At 47.6% G+C, this 13008-nt stretch overlaps 3 protein-coding genes across 3 annotated transcripts; 2 read left to right on the top strand and 1 right to left on the bottom strand.

The window, feature by feature from the left end:
• Positions 1–115: 115 nt before the first annotated feature.
• On the bottom strand, positions 116–1570 carry LACBIDRAFT_293340 (uncharacterized protein; the record flags this gene model as incomplete). The annotated part of the gene is made up of 1 exon (XM_001878116.1): positions 116–1570. The coding sequence occupies one exon, from the start codon at positions 1568–1570 to the stop codon at positions 116–118; it is 1455 nt and encodes a 484-aa protein (XP_001878151.1).
• Positions 1571–3255: 1685 nt separating this feature from the next.
• On the top strand, positions 3256–5342 carry LACBIDRAFT_293339 (uncharacterized protein; the record flags this gene model as incomplete). The annotated part of the gene is made up of 7 exons (XM_001878467.1): positions 3256–3330; positions 3412–3541; positions 3597–4440; positions 4922–4998; positions 5119–5124; positions 5152–5304; positions 5326–5342. The coding sequence occupies 7 exons, from the start codon at positions 3256–3258 to the stop codon at positions 5340–5342; spliced, it is 1302 nt and encodes a 433-aa protein (XP_001878502.1).
• A 6378-nt stretch (positions 5343–11720) lies between these two features.
• On the top strand, positions 11721–12062 carry LACBIDRAFT_324795 (uncharacterized protein; the record flags this gene model as incomplete). The annotated part of the gene is made up of 1 exon (XM_001878466.1): positions 11721–12062. One exon carries the CDS (start codon positions 11721–11723, stop codon positions 12060–12062), a length of 342 nt encoding a protein of 113 aa, XP_001878501.1.
• Positions 12063–13008: the final 946 nt, after the last annotated feature.

Below are 13008 nucleotides of genomic sequence, written 5' to 3'. Positions count from 1 at the left end.
GTAGAAACAATCAAGCGACGATAGAAGAAAACCTCGCAAGAAAGTGGGGTGCATGAATACGTACTCTGAGGACAAATGAAAACAACATCAACGTTGAAGAACACAAATGTTCGATTTAGAATCTGGGGAAATACTCTTCGGTGTCCATCGCGAACAACACGTCTGCATGGCTGTCTCGTCCCAGTTGAAGCTCCATGGAAGTAGGCTCCTGTGCGCCCACGCCATATCCATACATGAGGTGCGCGTGACCTCTCCCGTCGTATACGACTGATGATGGGCCTCCCAGCATTTCCTGACCACTCGTCGCATTTTGCAGAAGTCCGGAATCTGTGAAATGCAGTGGCACATTGGGCGTCCAAGCACCGTTTCGGTCGTATTGCGCAACGAGCCCCAAGGGCTGTGGCTGGAGTACTGAGTTCCGGTACTTCGCCTGTTGACAGAGAAACGTGTTGTCTTCGAAGATGGCTAAAGGGGATAGCGATAACGACAGGGGTGACGGAGACATTAAGAATGGAGCACCAGGGCGTGGCGCTGGCGAGTCGACTGTTCTCTCTCCGCCGTTCCAGTTCAAAAGCGATGAACTGCTGGCGGAAACCGAATTGGTGATGGACGGTAGAGCCGAAGAGTAATCCGACGTGGTGAAGCTGTCGATGGACGCGGAATGGTATAGACGGCATGGTAGTGACTGGGAATTCTTAGTCTTGGTTTTGGCGAACAACATTGCACTCACCTCAGAGATGCTCGTCGTACTGTAGGATGGCGCGATCCCATTCATCCGCCCGTGAGTGGCAACGTTTATCTGCTCGTTCGAATCCACGCTCGTTTGATGCTCCAAAAGTAGTGGCACAGAAGTAGGCCTGCGACATGCAGTCTGCAGCCCTGAACCCGGTCTGGATGAATCTTGACTCGTTTCACTGTGCGTTTGTTGCATCCCCCCTGCGCCCATGTTGACCGTCACTGCGACCACCGCCGTCGCTGTCGTCGATGCTGACTTTCCGGATGGTACCTTCGCCGGGGAAGAACGCGTGTTGCGCTTCCTTCCTGTTGCGCTTTTCTTTGGACGGTAGCGATAGTCGGGGTAACGCCTCGCATGCTCGGTGCGCTCTCCGCTCGCCCGATCCCTCCAGTACATCCTCTCTTCGTGAGATAACTGGTGCCATGCCTCGGCCGCTTGCTTTGAGAGCGTCTTTTCCGCCTCTGCGCCAGGAGGCCGTCTGACACGCTTTCCCTCTCTTGAATGCGTCTTGACGTACTCACAGCGGAAGAGAATAAACTCATTTCGAGGTCGAGCTACCCACGTCGGATCGCCGTTTTTTCCCTTCTCTTGGTGTTTGCTGGGCGATTCCCCTCGACTGGACAGAGCGGAAGTGCTCGATGTCGGTGACATCACGTCCATTTTCGAGGAGAATGACCTAGAATACCTCGAACGTAGGGTCCGCATCGTGGTATTGTTGGTATTGGAGATGTGGAATGGTGGGTTTTGGAGCGAGTTAGGCAGGTGGACGGTGACCTGGACATAATCCTCGTTTTCGGGTGGCGCCCATCCGAAGATTCGCGCAAGCGTAGACATGGGAAGAGGGCAAAGGTGAAAAGGACGCCGCTTTCTCTGTCCTGTTCCTTTTCAATCATGGCTGCCTCTAAGGTCAGCAGTATGCATCGTTTTTGGACAGGGTAAAATGGACGAATCTACGATAAGCAATGGGATCTCAGATTGGAGGTCTATTTATGAACAGTCCGAATCGCGATCGTGATCGCTGAACGCCAAGCCAGCCTCGAGGTTCGCAACCTTCCCTGGAGGCAAGACTCGTAGTAATGTTCAATGATGATACTGGGGAATCGTGGTTCCCACAGCTCTCCAAAGACAGAAAAGCTAGAGCTTTCTGAAGGTGGGGTATATATTAGTAAGGTTAATGAAAGCCTCTCCTGTTGGCCGATCATCATGGGGCCTCGAAAAAAGCCCAGGGGCACACTGCCATTTTCTTCACACCAAACATTATATTATAACAGGTATTTGAATTTGACAAGTGACCCGAACGTCATCGAAGAGCCACGTTAGGTGCACCTGTCTTATGAACAATTTTGTTCAGCTCTCTTCGCATTGCACCCAATGTGCTTCGGTAGAAGAAACTCGCTCGGTAAGTCAGTCGCTCGGCATTTCTTCGATGTTGACGAGAAACCTTGTAGTCTCGCGTGCGTGACTCAACCAAAATGGACTCAGAGCCTCATTCCTCGCTTAATCCTCTAAATGCTACTGTGATCTAGATTCAAAGCAGTCCCAGAAAATACCAAACCATTGATGTGGGTAAGTTAGCCATGCTATATTGCCGGAGCCACCTCGATGCGGGATGTCCGACCGCAAAGTAAGGTCCGAAGAATGGTCGCCGAGAAATGGAGGGGTTAGGCGCCTTAACAGGTTGACTTGGACTTCGCCATGAGGCTAACAATCCCAGTTAGGAACGAATATTTGGGGTGACTTTTGCTGCGACTGCGGCAATAAATAAATCAACGACGCACTGAGACGGGGTTGACGTGAAGTCATACAAAATATCATTGGTACCTATCGAATTGAAAAACCTGACCTCGGTAAGATGAGAAGGGAGGTACATGAACTTGTACCTCTAGGCGTCTTGAGACAAGAAGTAATTCCCTTTTCTGGGAATGTAACGGAATCATAAATGTGCGATGGCTTGAACCTGCATGCGCAAGGCAACAACAGACAACGGCGTAAAAAGGTACAACGTGAGAATGGCTTGGGGGAAATATTTATCCGTGTTCAAGATACGGGCAGTGGGAGCCTGAAGGCCAGAATGTCTAAGTATGTGACTTGAACCTGGCTGTTGATAGATAGATAGATAGATATATTCCGAAGCCTCGGTCCCATGAGGAACAACCGGTTTCCGACACACAAGTGTAGCGCCTGAATAAAATTGTGCTACGGAGTGCATCACCACGGGATGTACTACCACAAAATTGAAACAATTTTTTTTGGCTTTTTTCTTTCGAAGCGCAGAGAAACACATGGTGCGGCATAGAGCTGTTGGTCTGAAAAGAAAAATAGAACTATGAACAAAAAAATTGGCTAGATGCACGAACATATATTTCTGTTTTGCAATTTTCTTTGAGTAATGTGGTACTGAATCTTGACTGAATCTTTGACAATGTCCAATGTCGCCTGGTCATGTGATCTTAGTGGCCCTTGATGAGAAGCTTCCTTTTGTGGCAAACTTCTTACATGTATGATGTCGGACGTCCGTCATGAGCGTTAACGGCAAGTTCTCCTTTCCTTTTTCTGCGACTTACACCCCTTGTCTCTGTTCCTTCAACGGACAAGTACATGTGGTAACAGCTCGACCTCATCGTTGTCATCAATCGTTTTGCGGAACCTCTCCGCAGTCACTGGACGTTCACTAGACGTCATCAAGAGCTATTGGAGCGAAAAGATCGTGCGACGTTATAACACCGTCAATGGCTCTGGTACCTCATGGAAATCCTGGAACTCATGCGAAGCGAGAGATACCAAAGATTGGAGGTTCATCGGCTGGTGAGATGTTACCGATTGCGGGATCAAATTAGTGCTGAATCACCTTTTTTCCCAGCCTTCATAGCTGTCGTCGTTATTCTCGTCATAATCATTGTCAGTGTTGGAACGGCGATGGTAATTCTCTTGCGAGAGGATAAGTCCGATGCCGAGGACCGACGTCGTCGGTACCAGCACGCTGGTTCACCAGCCTCTCCAGCATACCAGCTCGATTCATCGTCATCAAAGACGTGGCTTTTTGGAATGTTTAGCTCCAGTAGACGTGAGGCTGATACAACGACGGATGGGCCCACAACGTTAAAAGGACGGGGCGGAGGTCAAGGATGGGTTCAAGCTGTAGGAAGCGATTGGGACGGTGATTCGGTGGATGAACGCGCTCGGATCAAAGCTGGTGTTTTGCAATCTGTGCGAATGACAGAATATGGATCACCAGGGGCTTCTAGTTCATCCTTTGTTGGTCAACCTTCGCGTTTGGACAGTCTTATGTCAGAAGATATGGAATCAAGTAGTCGGCTTGACCTCCAGAGTGTGGGCGGCCCTCCTTACCATGACCCATATTCGCCATCACCACAATTGAGCATGTTTAATATCCAGCGCTTATCTCCCTATTCAACCCCTCCGGAATCGCCCAGCCCTCGTCGCGTCAATTTTCGATCAGCTTCGCCGGGAGATACCACCTCACAAAACGGTAATGCGACTACCTTGTTCCATCCCAACGGCAGTGGACAACAGTTCACTGTTGCCGGAAATTCTACACTATTGCCGGGAGAAGTGACCCGGCCAAACGATGATGGTAATGTGACGAACGACCCTCCTCTAGACGGCAGTGGGCAACACTTCGTCACTCATTCAGGGAATTCTATGCGGACTTTTCATGGTGGCACAAAATTCATTGAGGCTCTGTAAGTATGGTATACGCTCGCTATCCACTGTAGAATCTTGTACGTTAATCTACCTGTAATATCTTGTTTCTATCTAGGCTTGTAAACATTTTGATGATTCTGTACTTCCCATTGTCGTCTTGCACAATTTTTTTTCCATATAGACGAGATACGAATCAAGGCTACTTGCATGCACGATCCCTGCTACTTGCATGCACGATCCCTAGCTGCATGTTTCCCAGCGTTTTCTTGCAGTGTTGGAAGGTCATGACTAAAAATAAGAAGTCACGGTCATGACTTTGATGACTAGTCACGACTAGTCATTGACATCGATTTTTGATTGACTTGCACGTGATGAATGACTTTGAGGGAAGGGTCTGATGGATGACGGTAAGGGTCTGATGGGAAGGGTCTGCCCTACTTGGAGAGTGGAGATTATGAATAACAAAACTAGCAATTTGCGTGCGCGTTGGCATATGCACTCTATACTCCATGCTTGAAGTATATATGATCAATCCAACATTTATTTACCCAAGGAAATCATACAGAGCGCCGCCGTATACCGATCACATGCCGTTTGTCAGCTGCACTTAGATTTCGGAAAAGGAAGACACCCCCCGAGGATAGCGACAACTCTGACCTTGAGGCCTGAGGACCTTCCTTCCCTTGTAGATTAAATATTTCGAACACAAATTCCAGTCTTTTGTGCGTGTCGCAGTGACCGCGCTGTAGTGTTGCCGCAAGCCAAGGTCGAGGTGGCTCGAGCTGAAAAACAATCAAACTCCGATCAGCTCGAGGTACCTCGAGGTACACCTTGGCTTGATCACCTCGAAGCCCCCATCAAACATCATTTCAATTTGGAAGTATTGAAATTATACATTATCTGTAAGTACGACCAGGCAATAGGTAGCGAAATAAAGTAAGTATGATACAAGAAAGCTGTGAATATAATGCAAAAAGAGTTAAGTTATAATTAGTGATGGTAAAGACAGTCAGTAACTCAAAGGTTCATGCTCATTCTTCCCCCCAACCTATCCAGGACTCATCAACATACTTCTCTAACTCTTCAAGCTTCCCGCAAGACATCAGATCCTCAACGACAGAAACGGATAGATCGAGAACTGATAATTCCCTTTCCGTGCTGATTAAATCTGCCATGAAGGTGAGGCGGTCGGACCTGTAGCCAAATTTGAGGACTTGGAGTTCTTCAATCTTCCACGATGACATATTTGTGCACCGAAGTGAATCCATCTCTTTACTTGATGAGAAAATGCGTTCACAAGGGACTGCTGAGGCCTGAGCGGGCAGGACATCCAGGGCGACCTTCCACATCAACGGATACATTGCCTGCTTTGACTGTAACTAGTGCGTGAGTTCTGAATAAAAGAGTTGTTTAGATAACACATTACGCACCTGCCAATACCTGAGCAAATCGAAGTCCTTGCTTTCCGGATGATCCTCATTAAGGATGCCTGCGGCCTCATATGCCAGGATCTCGGCCTCAACAACCTTTCTATCCTCTTCAACTGCACGCCGCTCTTGTTCCTCAGGATCCACGACCTGATCCGTTGAATCTTGAATATTAGAACTTGAAGGTAGTGTAGGTGCTGATAGAGAGCGAGCGAGCTGGTTGAACCGTGCGTATCCTGATGCTTGGGAGAGTGCAGCATGTGATGCTGATGGGGCTCGGACAACACGGCGGGAGATTGACGTTGGTGGGGTTGAAGTGGGCGTTGCCAGTGCCTGAGCCATGGATTTTCGTAAATCGCATTGGTATTCAAGAAGCTGGTAAATTAACAATTAGGTTTTTTTGACATGGAGCAACAACTCATGGATTACCACTTGAACCACGGTTGCTCGGGTGGTGTTATAGTCAGATTGTGTCCAATGATCCTTGAGCCATTGGAATTTGATTGTCGGGTTAAGCACTGTGTCAAGTTCCGTTAGCCACTGGTTAGCCATGTGTGAGTGTTGGCGGAAAATGACATACCCATGGCCAGCGAATAGATTTTGGAGGTCCGGGACTTTGCGAGATATTCCTCGAGCTTCGCTATCGAAGCAGAAATAGCATGGGAAAGCTCAGGTGTCTTCTTCTTAAGATCACCGAGCATAGTGATAAGCTTTTCGTACATGGGAAGGACTATGGAAAGTGTCGGCGTCTTCTCCGCAGATACAAGTTCTTGTACAACATGAAAAACATAAAGAAATTCCCGGATATCGCAAAGCACCTTGATGTCGATAGCAGTGAATGTGTGGTCGGACAGGTCAGTGTTTTGTTGAACAAGCTTTTCAGAGACCTAGAAAATGATTTCAACAACTAACTTAATGACATTATGAAAAAACTAACCAGGTATGTTTCCAAGAAACGATCGACCATGCGAAAGGTCGACGACCACCGCATATCAACGTCCTTAAGAAGGCCCACCTCTCTGATGTGCTCGTGTGATTCTCCCCAGCCGTCGGCCCTGTTACCTTCAATAAGAATTGTGTCAAACTCCTCGCGGCGCTGACCTGATGCCCTGCAGGCTGTAACATATCGTCGTACACGTGCCACAACGTCGCTTTTCAAAGCTGCTTGATAAGCCTCATTGTCTCTAAAGGCGGCGGAATATTCGGGGTCGGAATCGTCAAAATCGAGCTCCATGATTTCATCGAAATCCTCATCTGACAAAAGAGAGGGGAGTTCGGTTAAATGCTTCAGTGCCGCTTTAACTGCGATATTTATAACATGTGGGAAACACCTTTATTTTCAGCATGATTCAGATAGTGTACCACCTGAAAATATATGTGAACATACCTGATGCGGTTTCCATCTTTATCAAAGGGAATCCCAAGATTCTTGAGCTCTGTAGCAAGCTCTTCCATGAGTGTATTGTTGTTTGATGCGTTGTCGAGTGTTAGCATTGAAAGCTAATCCACGGAGGTCGGAAAATCAGTGACTGCAGCTTAATTCACGCAATTTCGAGCTCACTTTGTTGAGACACCCAATTTCTTTTATGACTTGTAAAAAAACCTTGCCGATATTGGCTCCGCTATGGCTTCCTTGGAGTTGACGGAAGGCCACGAGTTGGGTACGAACAATGAGATTACCGGATTTTGAGGACTTGGCGGAATAGTGGGCAGTAATGGCCATATACGACTCGAGATTTTGACGGGACCATATATCGCTCGTGAACGATACCCGCCCAAGTGAGTTCTGTTACCCAAGTTAGCACCAGAAGTGATGAAGAGATCGTGCAAGCTTACCTCGATGTCCTTCAACATAGCCAAATATTCTCGCTTGAATCCCGCCGTGATCAATTCAGAAAGCTTCATTCGATGTGGGATATCAACCTCGTCCAAATGGGGGCTGACAAAGAGAAGGAGTTCACGTAACTCAGGAGAATCAACGACATCTATTGACTGATAACCTCAAAGAATTAGTCGATGGATAACTAAGAACAGGAGGACATACTTGATCATCGACGGCAACCCATTTAACCAACCTCTCATAAAATCCTGTGAGAGAAAAGGGTTCCCGTTCCTGAGGCTCATCTTCAAGTGTAGCCGCGCCAACCTCTTTCCATCCTTTGAGCTGCCGTAGGACAACGACATCCCTCCAGACCTTGCCATGTTTCCCTTGCAGGTGTTGTCTGATGGAGGCAGTCTGGCCCTCAACATTCTAGTAAGGTATAAAATAAGTTTCCAAAAACAGTCAACAATAAGCAATGTACTTACGGGCATAGGCGGCATCCGAGATATTCAAATGACTTGGCGTTGGGGCGTTTTTCCGAGAGGACCTCCTGTTCGGGCATTGTCTGCGGCTTATCAGGAGCGTTGAGTCCTCGAGTAAAATACCAGATGTCTGTTGCATGGGTAAGATTGTTGGCTGATTTGTTGTTCAACAAGGATCCGAGAGAGCTGGTGATGCCGTTTGTGCGAGTAAAAGCTGGGTGGAGTGATGGATTAGCCTGTGAGTTGGAATCGACGATTTGAGGCCCAATGCCTGGAACAGCTGGATGATTTGAGGATGCGGAGGTCGAGATCGGGGTTTGCGAGGCCTGAGCATTGACATCGGATCCCAAATTGTGACGCTTCAATGCAGTCGTGCCCTTGGCCATATTCTTGCGCTTTCCCGAGGCACTGCGGCTCACCGTCGGCGTGTTGATAGTGTTGTAGGTTGCATCTGAGAGTGCGGAACGAAAGGCGAGGGGCTCATCCGGATAGGGATTACTCTGAGCACCGTATGTCGCCTGGTAGACATTCTGGAAGCCAGAGACATAGGCAGGGGGTGGCAGCAGTGGATTTGAGGGGTTGAGATGGGTTTGATAACCCCATGGTGCGTGCACGTAAGGACTTGTAGGAGTTGCAGGCTGTGGCTGTACTGAGAACATGTGCTGCTGAGGGTGGTAGGTAGGTGACAAAGGTTGTGAGGTGCAGGAACACAGATGAGGATTAAGACACCTACAAGATGGCGGCACCTGTGCCATCCAAGTGGGGATTGCAACCTTTTCAATTCTCTCCATTTTATACCTCCAATTTCAAACCTTAATTCACCCATTCAACAAACTGTTCAACAACGCGCGACGTGTCCTCAGACGCGAATGCTTGGTGCGTTCGTGTTTCATTCGTTCCTTGAATTGATATAGTGAAATGATGAATTTGATTGCGTATATAAGCAAGTACAGGGGGAGTTTTGGGGGAGTTCTAGCAAAGGGAAATGTCGGTGGGGGCGTGGTCGGCGGTTGATGTTGCAGTAAACAAATGAAAGGTGAATGTGGTGGTACAGAATCAAGGAGACGGCAGCGATGGCAGCGTGGACAAGGACGGAAATGTGATCAATCAACCTTGACATACAGTGTTTTGCATGTGAGATTGGAATCCAAGTCTCACGAAAAGTTGTTTGTTCTTGTATTAGTTGTAATGTGTGATGTTGCCTTCCTCGGTGTCACAGAGTTGAATGTTGAACTTCCTCTGCCAGAGCGCTCTTAGTGAAGGTCACGGGTAGCCGATAAAGGATCTAGTCTTCTGACTAGATCCTTATTTTCTTCAAGTGGAGGAGTCCCCTCCCTTGGAACTTGGTTGGAACCTGCATTTATGTCGATGATTGAATGTTGACTCTAGTGTTGGCGTCGAATCGAAGTGACTTCGAGGTCACCTTGACTTAGTCTCTCCTAGACAGACTTCAATATTATGTGAAGTCGTACCTTTGTTCACGATAATATGAAGTCTGTTATTTACCACGCCCCCAAAACCGCGTCAGAAAAAGTTTATGTAATCTTCGGACTTTGAAACCTCATCGCGTCAATATCGCGTGCTTGCCGTTTGCTCTCAACGCGATAGCTCATGCGTTTCCATCCCAATACACGTCAAACTTGATATTATACATCTTGGCTGATTTAAAATTCGTTATGACGACTCAGTTATGGCTCAACAACCCCACTGGCAGGACCCTCAAGGACCTGATACGATCAACACTCTGATGCACCACTCCGTCTCTCCTCGTTCAGTCGCAGCCTTGACGGAGGCTTGTACAGTAGCAAGGCTTGAACCTGTCATATAGTCGAGAGCCTTGCGTGCGGTTGTGTCGCTAACGATATTTCCGAATCGGCTGTAAACACGCTTGACATTGACATGGGATTTGGCTGCAAAATGCCAAATACCCAAAACCATCGCAAGGTCTGCGGGATGCGGTCATTGATTCAGTTAGATACCAAGAAACAGGCGAACGAGTCTTGTATTTCTCAGAAAGTCCAGCAATACTGAATTTTCCGAGAACTTCCCAGATGACGAGGTTGACGCGATCTGCACGCTGTCGGCCATTTGTTGATGCTCGAAGGTGAACATCATTATCCTTACTAGTAAGATTAAAAATCTATCGATGAACGTGGTTGGCAACAAGATTTATTGCCCAAGTGAATAGGGAAGGATGCGCGTGGAGGATTTCGGAAGGAGTGACAGATGGCGAGAAAGGCGCATGACACTCGTGGGATTGAGTCGATCTCGAAGATGGTGCACTGTGCTTGTGAGGGGAGTGATGAGAATGGAAGGGCTTCAGGAGAATGTATAACAGGTGGCGCTGCGCCAGAAATTGCTACAGATTGCGATAGGAAGGCTGAAATGAAGTCAGGCGTTGTGGGAACCTGTTCGTGGGCGTTTTCTTGTATGATCGGACAGCGCGAGACTTCTCTTCCATGGAAAGCAACTTTTAAATAAGAAATAAACTGGATTTAAAGTGTTTAGAGGAGTTGTGGAACTATAAACGCGTCTAGAGTTGAGGGATACGAGGGAATATTGACGCGACGCGGTTTCAAAGTCCGAAGATTACATAAACATTTTCTGACGCGGTTTTGGGGGCGCGGTAAAAACAGGACTAACCTTGACTCCCATCAGTCACAGACCACAAGAACAAACAAGTTTTCGTGAGATTTGAATTCTAATCTCACATGCAAAACACTGTAAAGCTCGAGCCTCAGCTCGGCTTGATCACCTCGAGTTTCCTAATTGAGAAAAGGGCCAAGCCAAGCTCAAGTTGACCTCGAGCTCAGCTCGCCTTGCGGCAACACTACCGCGCTGCACAAAAGTTCGTTGCTTATCTAACTACTGTACTAATCCAATCAATTCGTCGGTCACGCGTCACAAGGGGTCCGAAATCGACGAAATTCTAAGAGGTCACAGGTCACAGGGGCCAGCGACGAAACCACCAAATCAGTCGGAAAAGAAGCAAAATTGGGTTCCTTTTTTGTTAGAAACCGATTTTTTCCCCCTCTGCGTATCTCTAGCAAAGTTCTCTAAACTGTCTTAAATTATCTATAGACAGAGGGCCACTCCGACATTTTGACGAAATTTTCAGGCAGTCACACCTCCCCTGGTGACGCGACGAAACCAAAATTTCGTCGTGTCGGTCACAGGTCACAGGGTGCGACGAATTGATTGGATTAGTACAGTATCCTGCCTTATTTAGTAAATGGTGACCGAGTCACGGTCAATTTGACTTGACTTTTGACTACAGTCGACACTCTCATAAGCCATGCATTAGATAAGCCATGCATTAGATAACCCATAACCCCAGAAACCCCATACCTTTTTGCGTCCACCGAGTTGGTGGGCGGAGATTTGCAACCCATAACCCATAACCCTACGATAACCCATAAGCCATAGCCCTTGGTGGGCAAAACCCATAGGTTTCAGGGTCTGATTTAGCGTAGTGCCCAAGATATTTATAGAAATAAGAATTTATTGGGCCAAGATGCCGCCAAGAGGTGCCACCGTGGATGTTCGGGAGCTCGAAATAATACAATTTTGAGTTTATTCCCTCTACTATGGCCCCGAAACCAACCCTCCTCAACCCAGCTGGGGAATCCCACGTCTTGACGGAGGGTTCAGACCGTGAAATCTATCAATCAGTTATGGATGCCATTGATGCACGCGAGAACATCGAGATTAACGGTGGCGACGATATCGACGACGAGAATCATATTTCCCACGCACTTCCCACCCGACGTGACATCGTTTCGACGATTGGCAAATACACCGATAACATGAATGATCCCATCGCGCGCAAGATGGAAGCCATTCTGGGTACTTTCACGCGGCAACTTCGTCTTGATGAGACCAGAGCCATGAAAAACAGTGTTCTAACTGACTTTTTTAACAGGACATAGGCTTAGCATTGAATTGATATAAAATATATGTAGTAGTACAGCCGAACAATGACTAGATTATTTTTCCGATTTTTTGGGGATTTTTTGAGTGCTTTTTTGGCCTACCTCCTCGAACCCATAACCTCTGATAAGCCATAGCTCCGACCGTCCACGGAGCAGTATGGGTTATGAGGGTTTTGACTGTAGCATTGACTAGTCAATGACCGGCACATCACTGTTTTCTTGGCATTCTCCTTGAATTGCTCCGATGTATAAAGGAGTGGAGTCTTCGCCCGTTCCCCTTTCCGAAGGCGAGCACCCTCTGAACAATACCACCCTAATCGTGCAGGACCGTGAAGTCGAGTCTTATTGGCAAGAACATCACATAGCCTTGTATTTCGGAGCATTCTCAAGGGTACATGTACAAGATAACGCCGCCTCTGGAGTGTATAGATTCCAACCGTCTCTCTTTCTCAACGCAATCGATAATTTTTTGTTTTAAACTGGTGATGCGTTGATGTGTTGTGAGGGTGCCGCTTGTCGTGCTAGAACGAACCAAGGAGACTCGGACTCCCGGCGGCCAACTGCTTCCGCGGGCGGCGGCAGAATTGGTCTTTCCCAGCTGTTTCCCTCTCTCCCTTCCAACCCTTCGACTCATCACCCTCTGTTTATTGTTAAAACCACCGCTGATTGGCCAGACGGGGAAAAAACTTCCTGTATGTTGCGAAACGCACTTGGCACTTTCAGGTACCTCTTCCAGTGCTTACTTTTTACCCTTCACGTCCCAGGATATTTCTGCCACATGTTTCACAGAAAATACGTGTTAACCGAGCACCAGATTCCCATTGCACTTTCACCTTAAAAACCACCACCCTAAAATTGCACCACTTCAATTTCCTTGGGTAACCATTGACATACACATGGACCGGATCTAAACAAATGGCGACTTATTCTCTCAATCTGGTCC

The sequence above is a fragment of the Laccaria bicolor genome, genomic scaffold, assembly GCF_000143565.1.
Source record: "Laccaria bicolor S238N-H82 LACBIscaffold_6 genomic scaffold, whole genome shotgun sequence".
Classification (NCBI taxonomy): domain Eukaryota; kingdom Fungi; phylum Basidiomycota; class Agaricomycetes; order Agaricales; family Hydnangiaceae; genus Laccaria; species Laccaria bicolor.
The sequence above is the reverse complement of the archived record's forward strand: the minus strand, read 5'-3'. Positions and strand labels throughout refer to the sequence as shown.